Source organism: Pantherophis guttatus, chromosome 10, assembly GCF_059756535.1.
Source record: "Pantherophis guttatus breed Tessera chromosome 10, ASM5975653v1, whole genome shotgun sequence".
In the NCBI taxonomy this organism is placed as follows: domain Eukaryota; kingdom Metazoa; phylum Chordata; class Lepidosauria; order Squamata; family Colubridae; genus Pantherophis; species Pantherophis guttatus.
The window spans coordinates 9,951,013-9,970,751 of NC_142072.1; the positions used below are offsets into that span (position 1 = coordinate 9,951,013).

General features: G+C 45.7%; 1 protein-coding gene across 2 annotated transcripts in view; it reads right to left on the reverse strand.

The window, feature by feature from the left end:
* The window catches only part of NPHS1 (NPHS1 adhesion molecule, nephrin), a 50,366-nt gene that overhangs the window by 16,109 nt on the left and 14,518 nt on the right, over positions 1–19,739 (reverse strand). For both annotated transcript variants that reach the window (XM_087876439.1, XM_034423660.2), the window contains exons 8-17: positions 16,501–16,672; positions 15,464–15,621; positions 14,074–14,215; positions 13,841–13,965; positions 10,893–10,979; positions 9,769–9,940; positions 7,407–7,536; positions 6,029–6,201; positions 3,642–3,782; positions 702–842 (exon numbers count right to left, since the gene is read on the reverse strand). In XM_087876439.1, coding sequence (XP_087732565.1) covers positions 702–842; positions 3,642–3,782; positions 6,029–6,201; positions 7,407–7,536; positions 9,769–9,940; positions 10,893–10,979; positions 13,841–13,965; positions 14,074–14,215; positions 15,464–15,621; positions 16,501–16,672 — 1,441 coding nt within the window. The remainder of the gene's footprint in view (positions 1–701; positions 843–3,641; positions 3,783–6,028; positions 6,202–7,406; positions 7,537–9,768; positions 9,941–10,892; positions 10,980–13,840; positions 13,966–14,073; positions 14,216–15,463; positions 15,622–16,500; positions 16,673–19,739) is intronic.

The following is a 19,739-nucleotide window of genomic DNA, read 5'->3' on the forward strand; positions in this document are numbered from 1 at the left end:
GGGAAAGAGGAAAGACAAATAAGGGAAGAGGGGAAGAGAGCAAGGAAGGAAAAATAAGGAAAGAGGGGAAGGAAGAGGGAAGGAGAAGGAAGAGGGAAGGTAAAAGGAGAAAAGGGAGGGAGGGAAGGGAAGGGAAGGGAAGGGAAGGGAGGGAGGGAGGGAGGAAGGAAGGAAGGAAGGAAGGAAGGAAGGAAGGAAGGAAGGAAGGAAGGAAGGAAGGAAGGAAGGAAGGAAGGAAGATTATAATGAGAGGGAGGGTCTCAGGGAAGTCCTGCCTTAGCACTTGGCCATCACAGGTGCCCCCGACACAAGTCCCATGTCATGCCCACCATGGCCACACCCAGACCCAGCCACGCCCCTGGCCCTCCGAGGTCAAACACAACCCTGATGCAGCCCTCAGTGAAATTGAGTTTGACACCCTGAAAATAGACCATCTTAGAAGAAACTGTAAAAAATAAAATTGAGTAGGACATGGAAAAAGAACTCCATCCTTCTTCAATCGGAGTCCTTCAAGAAATGTTGAGGCAAAATTCCCATAATCCCTGGCCACTAGCCATTGTGGCTGGGCCTGATGTAAGTTAGCCGGACACATCTGGATGGAACCAGCTTGGGAAATGATGGGTTAAACCAAACCTTTCTTTCTTGAGTCTACATAGATGTGTGAAGACAGGGAATATATTCCTCCGAATCTGTTAACTTACAGTGCACGTTTAGAGTGATGGTGGTTTCATTTTGTCCTTCTGCATTCTCACAGTGGATCCTGTATTTGCCGGCATCAGCTCGAGTCACATTCCAGATCTCCAGAGATCCACCATCCCGCAAGTGGTACCGTGGGGAACCGTCTACGACAGAGACAATCCATCACAAGTCAAGCTCCACAAAGAAACAAGCGCTTGGAGCACCACGGCGAGGAGTGGGGAGGGATTTCATGAGTCAAGCCAACTGTGATCAATGATTCAATGTTCAAATGTTCTTCTGCATCAGGTTTGCTCCCATCCTAATTCTTAATTCCATCCCGCAATTAAGGAGAAACTTCTTAACAGTGAGAACAAATAACCAGTGGAACAGCTTGCCTTCAGAAATTGTAGGTGCTTCATTATTGGAGGTTTTTAACCTCCGATTCAGACCTGTCTGAAATGGTATAGGGCCATGATGGCGAACCTATGGCACGCGTGCCACAGGTGGCACACGGAGCCATAGGGGTGGGCACACGAGCTCAGCTCTGGCGCGCATGTGTGCACCAGCCAGCTGATTTTCGGGCCTTCTGGGCCCACCAGGAGTTTGGAAACGGGCGGTTTCTGGCCTCCGGAGGGCCTCCAGAGGAGTGGGGAAGACCGTTTTTGCTCTCCCCAGGCTCCTAGAAAGGCTCTGGAGCCTGAGGAGAGTGAAAAACAGCCTTCCTATCTCACCGGAAGTCAGCAAATGGGCCATTTCTGGCCTCCGGGTGATGGGTGGGCTGTTTTCGCCCTCCCCAGGCTCCTAGAAAGGCTCTGGAGCTTGCAGAGGGCAAAAAACAGGCCTAATGGGGCCATTTTTTGGCCCCATTCTCCATTGGGGCCATTCTCCATTTTTTTGTTTCACTAAATATGAAGACCTTTGACACAGGAAGGCACAAGAGAAAGAAAATCCAAGGGTAAGAAACCTGCCATTTAATAAGTGTTTTTTTCCGGTGAGAGCGATCTATCAGGGCAACCTGGTCTACCCATATATGGGACAGAAGACACTGCTTCTGCGACAAAAATAGTTTGTCGCAGAAGCGACTGCCTGCAAAGGCTCCTGGATTGGGGCTGAAAGGCAAAAGCGGAAGTGGTATGCTCCGTCCCATATTTGGGTAGACTAGGTTGCCCTGATAGACAGGTCTCACCGGAAAAAAACTCTCCCCTGGTATAGCCGACAAAGCGAAGAGAGCCCGTAGCTTAGAGGTTAATACATCTACCTAATATGCAAGTAGCCCCGGTTCGAATCCCAGAAGGGTATGGCTAGCTGATGAGAGCTAAATAGCTTGAAACAGATCTATACTAATCTCCCTTTCTTTGTCGGTAAATCTAAATTCAACACTGCCATTTAATGCATTAACAATGCTTTATGGAAAAGATGCACTAAATTGACACATCGGGACGCCATCAGGTCTCCAAATGTTGGCCGCCAGAAAGAGCAAATATTAAATACACTTGCATCAAATTAATGTAATAGAATCGTGCTAACAAATTATATTAAATCAAATTTGGATTTTTCCCTATTCTATCTGGCTGTTTACCCCCAGCCCAGCCTGGTTTTTTTGAGTTGTAGCCCCCAAAGGCTCCTATCAATCCTATTCTATTATCTTGGCTCTTCCTGGATATTCTACCTTCATATCTTGATTTATCTCTGCGGACCCCTTTCCTTCTTCCTGTCCACTTATCTTGACTGTCTCAAGGCCCACTGGCTCTTTTTTAAGGGCTCCACCCTTACACCCGATTCTTTTTCTTTTCCTTCCCATCCTTTCAAAATGCTCGACACAAACCTTTCATCTTCTCTCCCTGCTGGAACTAAATCAAGACTGACATAAACAGAACTAAAAGCTCATTCTCCTCATTTGTCCCTGTTCCCATTGTCTCCTTCTCCCTCCGTGGTCTCCCAGTAAGTCCCAGTAGACAGGACCACGGGTGGGCTTCAAAAAATTTTGCAAGGGATTCTTTGCCTGGTTGCTGGGTAGGCATGGCCATGGTGGATCATGCACCAGAGCAGGCCCTCCCTGGACTCTGGAGGCTTTCCTTGAGCCTCTGGGTGGGCGACAACGACCTCCAGAGCCTGGGGAGGCCACTCCGGAGGCCCTCTAGCAGAAATGGGCCCGTTTCCGGTCTTCCCAAATGTCCGGTAGACCCATTTTTCGCCCTCCCTGAGCCTCCTTGTGCGCCCTGCATTTGCCTGCATCCAAAATGGGCCGCGTGGGGACTCCTGGAGGGGCAGGGTGGGCGAGGCCAGCCAGGAGTGGGATTTGGGGTTTCTCTGAACTGCACATAATCTTAGCTAGAGGTTCTCCCAAACCCCTGCGAACCCCCAGCAGCCCACCCCTGGACACAATGTTAAATACAACGTTAAATCCTTAAATAAGGAGCCTTGGTAGTACAGTGGTTTAATGCACCCTGTTATTAACACAGCTGCCTGCAATTTCTGCAGGTTCGAATCTTACCAGGCTCAAGGTTGACTCAGCCTTCCATCCTTTCTAAGGTAGGTTAAATGAGGACCCAGTTTGTGGGGGCAATAAGCTGACTTTGTATAAATATACAAAAGTATGAAGGCTATTGCTTAACACATTGTAAGCCACCCTGAGTCTCCGGAGAAGGGCGGCATATAAATTAAATTAAAAAAAAAAAATACAGCTTGGCCATTAGCATGCAAATTTTTAAAAAGCAAAGAGCAGGCATATAGGAAATGGGAGAAATGGGGAATTTTATAGAATGTAGCAGGTAGAGGATATCCAGCTATTCTTACCTTACCCAAGTTCCAGGTTCTTTAGATCAGGGGTCTCCAACCTTGGCAACTTTAAGACTTGTGGACTTCAACTCCCAGAGAATTCTGGGAGTTGAAGTCCACAAGTTTTAAAGTTGCCAAGGTTGGAGACCCCTGCTTTAGATTTCATCCTAAGGTGTGAGACCCACCTGTTAAGATCACCTCTCCAAGGAAACTCCAGCGATAGGTAATCTCAGGAGGGCTGGCAGAAACCAAAAGGGGCAACCGGGCAGACTCATGCTCCACAGCTTGCACAAGGTGCGTCTGCTCAGGGGAGAACTCTGGAGGAACTGTGTTGAAAGAAATGAAGGCGCGCATTTTTGGAGGCCAGGCTCATGGAGGCTTAAAGAGCCAGGATTGCTAACTGAGACATTCCCCTTTCTGGCTCATTGGTCTACAGGTGGTCCTCGGCTTATGACCAATAAAGATCAGAAAATTTGTTGTTAGGTAGTGTGGTTATTAAGCGAGACATCATATGACTGCAACTTGTGACCTCCTGCCAGCTTCTCCCTTGACTTCCTTGTCAGAAGCTGGCAGGGAAGGTCACAAGTGGCAACCACAAGATTGCAGGATGCTGCAACTGCTCACAATTGCAAGCTGGTTGCCAAGGATGTGGATCACGGTCACATGACTAGAGGAATGGAGCAGCAGTCATAAGTGCAAGGACCAGGCTACTCTAAGGCAGCATACAACAATTGAATAAAACAACTATAAAACATGTACAAAAAAATATATATAAAAGAGAAAGTTTATAAAAATGAAAATGTAAACCCAAGGCAAAGAGAGGATAAAAATGGTTACCCCAGCAATACATCTAAGCTTGTCTCCGGTTCTTTTTATCAGTCAACTTTGTTTATTGAATTATAAAGTATTATAAAATATGAAATGCAAAGTAAATAGAAAAGCAGTGGGGGGGGAGGAAAGGAGAAGTGAGGAAAGATAAGAAAAAAGAAAGAAAAAGAAGCATTGACTTCCAACTGTCTCTGGTATGGTAAAATAAGGCACTAACATCAAATCACAACTTTTTGCTTTTCCATAATAGTATGAACAAGCCATTTCTATAAAGCTCTATCAGTCTAATCGGTAAAACCCAGTCAAATTTTCATTCTTTTCCACGTCAGGCACGAAGTTCAGAAGCAGTCTCCTTGTGGAAACAAAAGTACTGTATGTTTCTTTTCTTTAATCAAAGCAGTCAATTTTGCCATTTCAGCCAACTCCATCGACTTCTATAATAAGCATGTCTCCAGTTCCTTGGGACCCACTAGGCTAGGTCTGGAGGAATTTCGGGATGTCAGAAGAGATGGAGCTAACCTACCTTGGATGGGAAGAATATTGCATACGACAATATTGGGCCTGGTGGCTCAGCAGACTGATAGCATTGTGATTAACACCAGCTGTCTGCAATTACTGTAAGTTCGACTCTCCCCAGGCTCAAGGTTGACTCAGCCTTCCATCCTTTCTAAGGTAGGTAAATTGAGGACCCAGTTTGTGGGGGCAATAAGCTGACTTTGTATAAATATACAAAAGTATGAAGGCTATTGCTTAACGCACTGTAAGCCGCCCTGAGTCTCCGGAGAAGGGCGGCATATAAATCAAATTAAAAAAAAAAAAAAAAAGACAGGCACTATAGCGGAGAAGACACATTTTCTGGGACTCACCAATAGTAAGTCCCTATGTTGTGGCCAGCAGCCGAATCAGAGGAGGAGGAGGAGGTGTGGGAGTCAGGGCCAGCATCAGGGCAACCTCAGAGCTCCGAGGGGGAATTGAGCTGGCAGAAAGAGAGAGAGGGAGAGGGAGAGGGGAGAGGGAGAGGGAGACGGAGGGAGCCTGGGCCATCCGTCAGCCCTCAGATGGAAAGTCAACAGCCCCCAGATCTGGAGGTGGCTGATGAGAAAGAGGAGGAACAGCTGGGTCCAGCGTCTGATGCGCGGATGTGCAGAAGGCAGAGGAGAGGAGAGCAGTGGAAATCTATGGGCCGATCCTGGGAAAGGAAGAGCCACCGCTGCTAGCGAGATCCCACCCTAGCTCTGGGGATAAAAGGCAGGGGGCGGAGATGAATAGGTGTGGCAGACAACTATTAATCTTCCGGCCGGATAGACTTGTTAGCCTGCGAGAGAAACTTTTTGCCGGGACTGCCGGCATTCCTAATGAAGGAATCTTTTGAGTTCACGTCAGAGGGTTTGTCATGTTTGGGGAGCTGGCTCAGAACACCCTAGGTGATGGTACACGCAGCATGCTTCCTCTCCCTGATCTAATGGGATGGGTAACTAGGGAGAGGTGCCCTCAGATAGCCCGCTCCCGTGCCACAAAGGGCTTTAAAGATTTAAGCTAACAGTTTGGATTGTACCCAGAAGCAAACTGGCAACAGATGCAGCGGAGCAGAGGTGTAACATGTGCTGTTCTGGGAGCACACATAACTGCCTTCACCGCTGCATTCTGTGCCAGCTGAACAAACCCATTGAACGAAAAGCTTCATTTTCGGAGCTGAACTTCCAGCAACAAATAAACAGCAGTTAAGGGACATTTCCATACTTACATAGGACCGTAAGCTGGTAGAAGGTGTTCACACCTTCGGAGAGAACAGAGCTGTAGGCATAGCATTCCACCCTCTTCCCATGATCTGCAGATGACACCACCAGAGTCACCCTTTCCGAAGCGGAGAAACCTCCATATTCTGCTTTCCTTTGCCCTAAATTGATGCCGTCCAGCCTGAAGGCGAGAACGCATGGAGATTATCACAGCCGAACTTAATGTTTCTGACAAGAGTCCAAAGATGAACCTCTATATTCAGAGACAATCTACTGACATAGCTCAGCTGCCGGGGATGAACAAGAGACAAGACCTGATGCCTTCATAGCCTCACTTGCACATTTTCTGACAGGCCTGTATCACGCTGCTGTCAGAAACAGAAAGCGGGACTGAGTGAAGTTTGGGACTGATTCAGCTTTCCAGTTCTTCTGTTGACGTTTCAGCCTAAGCCTGGGGAAGTCGGAAGCCTGATGGGTCAGGACTGAGGAACAATGGTGGAAATACGAAGTGACAGCTGAAGAACGTTTCCGTACAGCAAAGATGATCTTCTTCTGCTCCTTCTCCTATGTGGATTGGTTGTTCTGATGACATTGTGGGAAGACACATGACTCAAATGGGTCCACAGTACGTAGCCAGTAGGATGCACGCTAAAGCAGCATCTAGCATATCTAAGGGGTCCTCAAAACTTAATCTGGAGGGGAATGTAAAAAGCTTTCCCTCTAAAACCAACCTTCCTCTTAATACGAAAGGACAGATTCTTGATTTGATGCAACCAAGAGTGTCCACAGGATATGGTCAAGAAAGTCAAGAGGCAGTTGTGGTGGTGAAATTGAAGCTCCATCTACAACACACATAAAAAACAGGCACAGCATCCATCACACCAATACATCTGCCCTCCTGGCCTTTCTTTTTACTGTACCCTGCAAACAACCCCGGATGCAAAATTAATCCTGGAACTCCACAGGCTATTCAATAATTATATTGGTTCAGAAAAGAGCCCCAAACCCAGTGACTTGATGCTACTGGAAGAACCCAAAAGGAATGACCTTCATCTGCTATGCTTGAGTGATTTAAGAGCCATGGTGGAACAGTAGTTAGAATGCAATATTGCAGGCTAACTCTGCCGACCGCCAGGAGTTCGATCCTGACCAGCCCAAGGTTGACTCAGCCTTCCATCCTTCCGTGGTTGCTAAAATGAGGAACCAAATTGTTGGGGGCCATACGTAGACTCTATAAACCACTTAGGAGAGGGCTGTAAAGCACTGTGAAGCAGTATATATGTCTAAGTACTATTGCTATTGAAGCCAGTCTTGGCAGAAAGAGGCAAAACCTACAAAGACAATCAGAGAAGCTTGAAGAAGGTGGTCTTCAGAAGAATTACTCACCTTTTTCCATCTTTGAGCCAAGTGAGATGAGCAGGAGGGTTGCTGCTGCCCGATTTGCAGGTCAGTGTCACCGATTGGCCACGTCTCACCTTTTTGTCTGTCACTGTAATGGTGGCATGTAGAGGTGGAACTAGGGAAATAAAGAGTATGCATTGTCACTCCCTACCAGGGGTGAGCTGCTGGGGATTCGCAGGGGTTCGGGAGAACCTCTAGCTAAGATTTTGTGCAGTTCAGAGAACCCCCAAATCCCACTCCTGGCTGGCCCCACCCACCCCATCCCTCCCCTCCCAGGAGTCCCCACGCAGCCCATTTTGGATGCAGGTAAGTGCAGGGCATGCTCAGAGGCTCGGGGAAGGTGAAAAATGGGCCTACCAGAAGTTCGGAAAGGCCAAAAACAGCCCTGTTTCCAGCCTCCAGAGGGCCTCCAGAGCCTGGGGAGGCTGTTTTTGCCCTTCCAGAGGCTCGAGGAAAGCTTCCGAAGCCCGGGGAGGGCAAAAACACACACAAAGCTCACCGTGGTGCAGGAGGCCAACTAGGCCATGTCCACCATAGCCACGCCCACCCAGCAACTGGGCAGAGAACCCCTTGCTAAAATTTTTGAAGCCCACCCCTGCTCCCTACCCATCATGTTTCACATTCAGCTCCTATTTTTCCATTTACAGTGCACTTCACAACTCTTGGGGACAAAACATTCAGGGGAAAAGAAAATGAAGTACAGCTTGTTTCAATCGATTGATATTGTGTATGTGAAAAGACAGCATGGAGGAGTCCTGGGTGCTCTCTGAACGTAGTCGTTTTCTTGCAGACACTTCATTACCCAAATTAGGTAACATCATCAGTGCTAGTGTAGCTCATTCCAACCTGGAACAACAAATATTCTCCTTTATTAGCTAGTATGGAAGAAGAAAGATTCCCTCGTGTAGTTTTTCCATAACATGCTAGTTTTCAATGCACAACAGCCCGCTTCTTCTGGACTCACTATGGATCTGCATCCCCTGATGTGTTTTCTTGAAACATTGTACTACAAGTTAAAAAGGTAAAGGTAAAGATTCCCCTCTCATATATGTGATAGTTGTTCCTGACTCTAGGGGGCAGTGCTCATCTCCGTTTCAAAGCCAAAGAGCCAGCGCTGTCCAAAGATGTCTCCATAGTCACGTGGCCAACATGACTAAACGCTAAAGGTGCACAGAACGCTGTTACCTTCCCACCAAAGGTGGTCCCTATTTTTCTACTTGCATTTTTTATGTGCTTTCAAACTGCTAGGTTGGCAGAAGCTGGGAGTAAGTAATGGGAGCTCACCCCATTATGCGGCACCAGGGATTCGAACCGCTGAACTGCCAACCTTTCAATCAACAAGCTCAGCGTCTTAGCCACTGAGCCACTATACCCCTTCAAGTTACTACAACCCTGTTTTCTCCAAAATAAGACATCTCCTCATAATAAGCCCAATCAGGCTTTTGAGCGCATGCTAATAAGGCCAAGTGCTTATTTCAGGGTTCCAAAAAATATAAGACAGGGTCTTATTTTCGGGAAAACATGGAAGTTACCCAACCCCAATTTTGTCTAGTACAGGGTAGTTCAATTTTGGCAACTTTAAAAGATGTGTGGACTTCAACTCCCAGAATTTGCCAGCCAGCAAGTCCCACATACGTTCATACTGATGATGTTACCTCATTGGGTAATGTCTGCAGGCGAACAGCCAATCTCGGAGAGCCCCAAGAATTCCATACCAATCTGTCCATCTTTTTCTTTCTCTGTCTCTCTCGTAAAATAAATTTTATTTATGGTTTTAACATACATGATTACTTAGTGAACAGTATATTGTCTGGGTTAATGTACTTTATACACAATACTTATAACAATAATACTATTTAAGTATACATAGTAGTATTCTTCCAACTTCTAACAATTACGTATACTTAGTAATTGTAGTACTTTATATTTATGTAACAATACGCATATTTTCCCAATTTCTAATTTCTACCTCTCTTTTCTAATTTTTAATGAAATAAATCCCATATTAAAAGGTATTCTATATCTATCCATCATCTCTTGCCCTTTTTAATATTTCAACTTTTAATGACTTTCTGAGTAATCTTCCAACTTCTAACATTTACGTATACATACTAATTATAGCAAATTATATTGTGTGACAGTATGCATAATAATATTTTCCCAATTTCTAATTTCTACCTCTCTTTTCCAATCTTTAATAAGACAATTCCCATATTAAAAGGTATTCTATATCTATCCATCTTTCTCTGCCTCTCCATCCCTCCACTCACCCTCTTAGAACTTCCCATTCTGTGTGTGTGTTTGTGTATTTGTGTGAGTGCACACTCTGTACTGAGTTTTAACTTACATTGAACCAGCAAACTAGTATATGCAGTGAGTGCGAGGGTACTGGGAGAACCAGTGGCATTGCAACGATAGTTTGCCATGTTGTCACTGGGAGTCGTAGTCAAGACCAACTCCTTGGAAATAATATTCCCAGATGAGGCTGAAGATGTTCCTTCCCTTACTAACTTGATATCCTGTGGAAGCAATGCATATTATAGTAAGCATAGTGGAACAGTTAAAACACTGTTAATCTGACTCTCAGCGGGCTCAGATCGAACAAATCAACTCTAACAAAGAGAAGAAAAAAAATCTACTGCCTCCTTGGAAAAGGATGAGAGGGATATTCCTTGATATAGAATATCAGAGTTGGAAAGGACCTTGGAGGTCTTCTAGTCCAACCCCCTGCTTAGGCAGGAAACCCTACACCACTTCAGACAAATGGTTATCCAACATCTTCTTAAAAACTCCCAGTGTTGGAGCATTTACAACTTCTGGAGGCAAGTTGTTCCACTGATTAATTGTTTTAACTGTCAAGAAATTTCTCCTTAGGTCTAAGTTGCTTCTCTCCTTGGTTAGTTTCCACCCATTGCTTCTTGTTCTATCCTCAGGTGCTTTGGAGAATAGCTTGAGTCCCTCTTCTTTGTGGCAGCCCCTGAGATATTGGAAGACTGCTATCATGTCTCCCCTAGTCCTTCTTTTCATCAGACTAGACATACCCAGTTCCTGCAACCGTTCTTCATATGTTTTAGCCTCCAATCCCCTAATCATCTTTGTTTCTCTTCTCTGCACTACTGGGCATATCCAGTATTTCCAGGAGCTGACCATTTAAGAGCTCTGGTTCAGAACAGGCTTCTCATTGAAGTCCCTGTGCATAACCAAACTTATTTTGGAGAGTGGAGATATGAGAATAGATCTGGAAAGCCATCAAGTTTGAGAATGCTGTGCTCAGATTCCAATTTTGCATGATTGAAGGCAACAAAGGGGTCAAAACTAATGTATGGAGGGTCACAGGAAACAATCAAAGGAGGTTTCATTACAAGGAGGGCCATTGATTTCCCCCACCCACCCACCCACCAGACAACCAACCAGAACATGAGGGGGCCTTCAAAGCCACATTTGGTTTCCAGCCCTGGATTTTTCACTCACTTGTTTGCCCTGACAAGGCTTCGAATGTCCACTTTGCTGAGATTGCTGCAGCTGTACTCGAACTCCTCCAGCAAGCGTGCATGTCACCTGCAAATGAGAAAAATAAAGCTTGTTTTAGGAAAACTAAGTTTGTTTTGCCTATACTAATGCAAACAATATCTTCAGATAAAGTAGATTAATGGACCCTACCTTTAACCCCAATCCTAAATTTTAATGTAAATTTTAATTTCTTCTTAACCTGGGGTTTTAAATTTGTCTTGGGCTAAATTGATTTAATTCGATTTTACTTCTGTTCTTAATTTTTGTATTTTACATGTTTTATTCTGTGCCTGTTCACCGCCCTGAGTCCTTCGGGAGTAGGGCGGTATACAAATTAAATAAAATGAAAAATGAAAATGAAATAAATGAGCCACAGTGGCGCAGTGGTTAGAGTGCAGTACTGCAGGCTACTTCTGCTGACTGCCGGCTGCCTGCAATTTGGCAGTTCGAATCTCACCAGGCTCAAGGTTGACTCAGCCTTCCATCCTTCCGAGGTGAGTAAAATGAGGAACCAAATTGTTGGGGGCAATAGGCTGACTCTGTAAACTGCTTAGAGAGCACTGGTATATAAGTGCTATTGCTATTGCTAAATCAAGTCATGCTTAAATCATGGATAAAGCTTAGATGTTGGGAGATGGGAAGGACTGACCAAATAGTTACAGAACTCTTTCTCTACAGGTAGTTTAGAGGTAGTCCTCAACTTATGACCCTTTAACAACTGTTCAAAATTACAATGAAGCTGAAAAAGGTGATTGATGACTGCACCTGGGACTTATGACTGTCACCGCGGTCACATGATCAAAATTTGGGTGCTTGGCAACTGGTATGTGTTTACAACGGTTGCAGCACTCCAGGATCATGTGATCAACATGTATGACCTTCCCAGGGGGCTTATGGCAAGCCAGATCAATGGAGGAAGCTGAATTTGCTTAATGACCACGTGTAAAAAAAGTTAATAAAATCAGATATGAGCCACTGAACGAAGTTCCAATTCCAATTTTGGTTGTAAGTGGAGGACTCTACCTGTATTTTCTTCTGCTAGAATTTTTTTTTTTTTAAATCTAAGTCTGGCTCAAAGAGAAATGCCTGCAGGAGGAGATGATAATAGGAAATAAGCTCCAGGCAAAGGGAAATTTGCAACTTTCATTCATGCCTTTTTTTCCCCCCAAATCGGGCACACAGCTTTGCCTAAGACTGATTAGAGCTGACCTGAAATGTAAAAAGTGGGTCAATGATTGTCATTCTAGGTCTGATCTGGAGTACTTTACAGGAGATGGATTACCCAATCAACTCTGGAATGGAAACAGCACACAAACATCACTTTAAGTCTCGGTTTGCTTCAAGCATGACTTGTTAAATGAGCCAGAGAAACTCATTGCTCATTGGTCTAAACCAGTGTTTTTCAAACTTGGCAACTTCTAAGATGTATGGACTTCCAACTCTGGAATGATGGCTGGGGAATTCTGGGGGTTAAAACCCACATATCTTAAAGCTGCCAAGGCTGAAAAGACTATGGTATAACCCAGAGATCTCCAAACTTGGAATCTTTAAGACTTATGGACTTCAACTCCCAGAATTCCCCAGCCAGACATGCTGGCTGGGGAATTCTGGGAGTTGAAGTTCACAAGTCTTAAAAGTTTTCAAGTTTGGAGACCTCTGGTATAACCAGTGGTGGGATTCAACCAGTTCACACCACTTCGGCTGAACCGGTTAAATTGCTGGCTGGTCCCGCCCCGCCCCGCCCCTTCCAGAAGTCCCTATGCAGCCCATTTTGGCTCCCAGGTAAGTGCCGCAGGGGCTGTGGTGTGCCCTCCTCCCCCCCCCCCTCCGTGGCCCATTTTTGCTCCCAGGAGGCTGCAGGGAGGCCTACTAGGCTCCAAACAGGGCACCCTGCAGCCAATTTTTGCTTCCAGGGGGGTGCAGGAGGCTGAGTACTGCCTGTCACACAACCCTGGCCACACCCACCATGGCCACACCCACCCATCCAGTCATTAGGGCAGAGAACCAGTTGTTAAATTATTTGAATCGCACCACTGGGTATATGGTATATAAACTATAAACCAAGGCTTACAAAAAGCAGTAGCTTCATATTATGCAGTCTGAAAACCCATCAGGCAAAGGTAGTTTCTCCAGGAAAAAGAAGTAAGTTGGATATGGATGGATTTTGAAGACAGAGCATGACTCAGAGTAGCCTTTTTTTGTTTGTTTGTTTGTTTGTTATATGAATTGTCATCAAAAGTTTTTGCACTCAGGGATGTAAACTGAAGATTAGCTGTGGGGATCATCCTGCTATCCTGAGTTGAAATCTTGGTAGATTTTAAGTAAGGATGCCCAAATCTTGCAAGATTTGGCAGCTTCTATCTGAAATTTAGAGAGGGGAATGCAAGGAATTGTTGGTGCAGATACCAAGAGGTTAAGCCAGAGGTTAAGAGCCGAGGTGGCACAGTGGTTAGAGTGCAGTACTGCAGGCTACTTCTGCTGACTGCTGGCTGCCTGCAATTTGGCAGTTCAAATCTCACCAGGCTCAAGGTTGACTCAGCCTTCCATCCTTCCGAGGTGGGTAAAATGAGGACCCAGATTGTTGAGGGCAAGAGACTGACTCTGTAACCCGCTTAGATAGGGCTGTAAAAGCAGTGTGAAGTGGTATATAAGTCTAAGTGCTATTGCTAGACGCAGGGGTCTCCAACCTTGGCAACTTTACGACTTGTGGATTTCAACTTCCAGAATTCTTCAGCCAGCGCATGCATGGCTGAGGAATTCTGGGAGTTGAAGTCCACAAGTCGTAAAGTTGCCAAGGTTGGAGACCCCTGTGCTAAAGGAAAGGGGATCTTGGTATCTTCACTAAAAACCCTTGCGGTGGTCTCAAGGACCATAATGAAGGAAAAGAGGACATTAAAGTGCTTTGGTACCTTGTACCAATCGAGACGAGGCAAAGGGTTCCCACCACTGGCAAAACAAACGAGTTTGATTTCAACGCCGGCTCGAAAATATGTCTCTGGTGGTGGCACATTAAGCCAGATTTTCTGAGGCGGATCTGAGGTTAAAAAAGAAAAAATAGGAAGGGGGAAAAAGAACCAATTAGCAGGAAGAAGAGAGGCTTAAAACGCAACATAACCCTGCTGGTTCCCATCCTCATCCTCACATGTTACTCTGAGAGTAACCGAAGCACTCTTGGTGTACATGATGGCTTCGTTGAAGGCCTCACAGATCAGGGGAAGACCATTGTCCTCTCGATATGCTATATATGTCAGATTGGATACAGTGACCATTCCTCCATATTCTGCCTGCAAGAGGAAAGCAAACTTTACTCAGTGACTACTTTAATTGGCCAAGAAGAGAAAAAAAGATATCTGTGTACCAAATCTGCTGTTTGAGGACCTTATTTTGTCACAGACCAAGCCTACACTGTCCTTGAACAACCCCAGTGTCCAGGAAAAAAAATGGTCTCCAGGTGAGTCAGATCTACCAAGGGAATTATTCTGTTCTGACCTAGGCTTCCCCACGAGCAGCACGAAGCCGAGTCCTTGTCCCGATAAACCTCTTTTATTTAATTTACAATGAATTCCTTTCCAGCAAAGTCTTTCCGCTCCCAGTCTTTCAAGATAGTTCACAATTACTGACCTGGAGAGTGGCCAGGCCAATATCTTTCAAACTCTACACTGTAACCAGTGGTGGGTTCCTCCCGGTTCGGTCCGGTTCGGCCGAGCCGGTAGCGGTGACGATATGACATCACCGAACCGGTTCTCCCCCACACACACCCACGTTATTCTTACCTTTTATTTGGTCCCACCCCCAATCTATTGCTGCCTCCTGAGTCCCAGCTGATGATTAGAGGGGAAAAAAACTGTTTAAACTCTTGCCGCGGGGCTTCCGTCCTACAGCTGATCAGTGTTAAAAGCAAACAAATGAGTCGGGTTGTAAGTGCGAGGACTGGTCGTAAGTGCGAGGACCTTCCAGAAATGACTCTGACCAGCTAGCCATGCCCACCTAGTCACATGACCTCCAAGCCACACCCACAAAATAAGCCACACCCACAGAACCGGTAGTAAAAAAATTTAGAACCCACCCCTGACTGTAACCGACAATACTTGACAAGAATGCAGGAACAGATCTTCACCCAAATGAACTAATCATCTCCTGCAAACTCCCCTCCCCTTCGCTCCTCTTTATTCCCTATGGGAGGGGCCATTCACCGTCCACCTGTGGCTTTACTCCTGAGTTGACCCTTGTTCCTTAGCTGTTCCCTTCTCCTGGCAGCTCTGAGCAAGTGCACACTGGGAACAGGATCCAGCTGTTCTTCTGCCTCACGGATGTCTGACTCCAAAGGCATCTGACAACTGTCAGATGGCCCTTGCCCCCTCTCTGCCTCTGACGCAGAGCCCTTGTCAGAGCCTTCCCCAGACTCCAGGACTGGCCCATGTTCCTTCCCAACCTCCTCACTGTCCGAATCTGCTGCCAGATCTGCTAGCCGCTAGTGGGCCACAACACATTCCAGTTGACTCATGGTCCTCTGGTCTTTTGGTCTTGTCTACCTCTGAAATGGCGGTTTCGGTAGCATTGAGTTCTCTCCATCCCAGCAACCAGCGTAGCATCACCGGTGGGTTGCTTGTAGAAGTGGAGCAGGTCAGGAAGATCTCCTGGTTTTCTTCAGTGCTGCTGGAGCCTGTGATTTTCACCTGCTCAGGAGGAACTGCCGTTCAGAAATATGGGAGGAAGAGAGGGAGGGAAAGGAAGAAAGTGATCCATTGTTAAGGGAGAGACACCCCAACTCTCCCGCACATCACAGGGTGGACATTTTCACAATGCCCAGTATAATTTTCTCTCCTACAAAAAGAACAAAGCCACTGCTTTTAACACCACTGCTGAGGCACATCGTTAGAGTGTATCTATCTCCTTGTTTGGAAAAAAAAAATCACGGTTATAAGATTGCCTAATGCATCTAGGAACCACCATTTCTACATAGCAGGGGTCCTCAAACTTTTTAAACAGGGGGCCAATTCACGGTCCCTGCAACTGCTGGGGGGCCCAGACCGGCTGGGTGGGCATGGCTAGGTGGTCATGTGACTGGGTGGGCATGGCCAATTTAACAGTCCAAACAATACACACACATTAAACTTTAATTTGTTATGCTCCTGGGAGTGAAAAGCAGGTTAGTGAAGGGATGTGACTGCCTTGGGGTGTGTGAGAGACTTCTGTTTGTATGTGTGTGTCGCTCTCTCTTTCTCTCTCTCTCTCTCAGCCATGGAGGCCAAAAACGGGCTCGTTTTTGGCCTCCTGAGGCCTCCATGCATCCTGTTTTTGGCCTCCCTGTCCTCCAGAAGGTGGGTGGGGGCCAGTGAGTAGGTGGGGTGATGTGGGCAGGGCAGCCTGGTGGTCCCACGCGGGCTGGATTAATGGTTTTGGTGAGCTGTATTCAGCCTGCAGGCCATAATTTCAGGACCCCTGCTATACAGAAACAGAAGGAGAAATGGAGACAGCAGCTGTAGAAATTAACTGGGGAAGAAGCCTTAGAGATACAGGCATAGGGAGAAGAAGGACAGCATTGCAAAAGAAGCTGGTTGGCACTCACAGGTTACTTTCAGAACAATGCTGGATTGCAAAGGCAGAGATAAAACTTGGTTCAGGGCCTGACAGCTCACTACAGCCATGTTGTCTTCTGGGGTGATTTTCAGGTTCAAGGAACTTCGGGACAATTGGCTGGTGTCATCTGTCTCCCAATTCCTGGAGATGACTTCATTGTTCTGAAAGGCAGAAAACCATCACCTGAGATGCCCAACAATGAGTCTGAAACCTCAAGGATGGAGGCAGGCCCAAACCATATCCCGTGTTAGGATATGGTTTGAGCCTAACAAGTTGTCCAGGCAATATATGTGTTCTGTAACTTTAATATGAATATGTATTGTGTGACTTTAAAGTTTTCCTGCTGATTCATTGTAATGCTGAGTCATGCTGTAATTTGTTGTGAACGTATTTAAGAAAGGTACTGTAATGTATTCAGTTGATGATATGCTACCATAGTGTGTGGAGTTGCTATCATTGTGTTATCATTGTTGGATGGATCTGCTACCATCGTGGTTTGTTACCAGAGTGAGTTTGTTATTCTAACCAACTACTGTTTGTGTGGTAAGAAGAGTTTCTGTATTACTGGACTGATTTAACTGGCAAAGACTTGGATTGATTTAAAGACTATGAGATTGTTTTTTCACTATAAAGTAAACTTTTGATAAACCAGTTGCACATCTCTTATTCATTGCTCTCAGTAATGTTTCTCTGTGCTCTACACTCTGCTGGTTGGTAACACAACAACAATATCCTTAACAGAGCCTAGAAGTAACATGTTAGGGGTTTGTGGATCTGATCTATTCAGCAGGTTCTGACAGGTTCTGGAGAACCGGTAGCGGAAATTTTGAGTAGTTTGGAGAACCGGCAAATACCACCTCTGGTTGGCCCCAGAGTGGGGTGGGAATGGAGATTTTACAATATCCATCCCCCAGGAGTGGGGAGGGAATGGGGATTTTGCAATATCCTTCCCCTGCCACGCCCACCAAGCCACACCCACAGAACCAGTAGTAAAAAAATTTGAATTCCACCATTGGTCTGACTTTACAAGGGACCATTAATAGTCCAGTCCAATCTCACCAAATGTAGCTTATACATGGTCAGCAAACTGAGACAGTCAGTGGGTTTCGCCCCCACCCCGCATGACTGGGAGCTAAGTTGACTTCTATTTACATTCATTTATCTCTGTACATTTGCACATGTAAATGTTATGCAAAGTAGCATTCTTTCCTTCTTTAATGATATGTAAATGCAACACTCTACAGAAGGAGAAGACAAGGAAAGTGAAAGCTATTATTCCTTCCCCCTCCCTTGTATCTCTGCTTACGTGCAGAGAGAAGACAGATGAAGTAGCTGTAGAGCAAGACAGATGATGGAGCAAAGGAGGGATCAGCAGTGGGAAGCAATGGTAGCCTGGCAGTAGGTGGATCTTAGCTGCTGGTCCACCATCCACCATCCACAATGTCCCTTCAAAGCCATCAGTCTTTGCTTGCCTTCTTTGCTTGTCCTTCCTCTATAACAGAGGTATCAAAATCAAGGCCCGGGGACCAGATTCGGCCCATCGGGTGCTTAGATTTGGCCTGTGGGGTCACCCTGGAAACAGTGGAGGACTGGCCCGCGGTGGCTCTACCAGTGAAAATGGAGCCCTCCCAGGCTCCGTTTTGACTGGCAGAGGGTGGCAGGAGGCCGTCACAGCTGAAAATGGAGCTCAGGAGCCCATTTTTGCTGGCAGAACCTCAGGCCACCATCTGCGCCCCCGACATGAGTGATGTCAAGCTGGCCACGCCCACCCTGGCCATGCCCGCCCATCCCTACCCCACCCCTGGGTCAAACACAACCTTGATGTGGCCCTCAATGAAATGGAGTTTGACACCCCTGCTCTATAATGATGTTTTCTCTCTATTAAAAGATGCTCGTCTTTTTCCCTCTTGGTATTAAAGATCATCCTGGATTTACTATTGTGATTGAGCCAGCAATTTCAGCCATAAGTCATGACAGATGTAAAACAGGTCATCCCGTGACTGTACTGATTTTACAGCCTTTTTATGCAGCGGTCTTTAAGTGAATGCCATAACCATTAAGCAAACATCATGATCATTCATTTGAACCAGTGGTGAAATCCAATATTTTTTACTACCGGTTCTGTGGGCGTGGCTTGGTGGGCGTGGTGTGGTGTGGCTTGGTGGGCGTGGCAGGGGAAGGATACTGCAAAATCTCCATTCCCACCCCACTCCAGGGGAAGGATACTGCAAAATCCCCATTCCCTCCCCACTCCTGGGGGAAGGATATTGCAAAATCTCCATTCCCACCCCCACTGGGGCCAGCCAGAGGTGGTATTTGCTGGTTCTCCAAACTACTCAAAATTTCCACTACCGGTTCTCCAGAACCTGTCAGAACCTGCTGGATTTCACCCCTGATTTGAACCATTTTTCCATTTTTTTTTTCCAGAAAAATGTCAGTTTCCAGAAGAAACATCAGCAGTCACGTGGTCCCAGGATGCTGCAAACAGTCAGGTTGGCTGTTGATGGCCCAAAATGAGGTCACATGACTGCAAGGGTGGGGATGGGCCAGATGTCAAAAACTTCAAATCTGGATCGTAAATCCCTTTTTGTGGGGTCGGGCAGAAATGAACATTCACTAAGCAACCAGTCAGAAATCAAGGACTTCCCATCCTCCATGCTGGCATTCAGCAGCTTAAGCAAGCTGCATACGCCCCTCCCCATGAATTATTCCTCCTTGGGTGAATTTCCCCACAGATGAAATGTGCCCCAAATAACTAGGTTTGTAAGACATATTTAAGTGAATCAATTAAAGACTTAGCTGCAGCTGCATTCTCACAATAGGCTAAGATTAGTTTTATTATTGGATAGTGTTTGGCACAATGGGAGAAATGTACTGTATGAACTTAGTAGGATTCAACATGCAAATACACAAAATGGACTAAGGCAATGAAACAAGTTAAACACATTTTATGCACTCAGTCATTGAGTCAAAAAACAGTAAATTGGAGGCATTACAAAGGAAGCCTTATTAAAACAACGAACAACAATTTAAACCATTTGTAGACTAGTTATAGGTAGGTGATTAATTCTAGCTTTGATTGCCATTGCCGCAAGACAATAACCATATTGGTTAACTCAGCAACCAAGTTAAGTATTTTGTGCAAATCTAGCCATGTACTAAGGAAATGCAATTACTGATCAGTTGAATTGCATCTATTAAATAAAAAATAGTCTAATTTAAGCATGT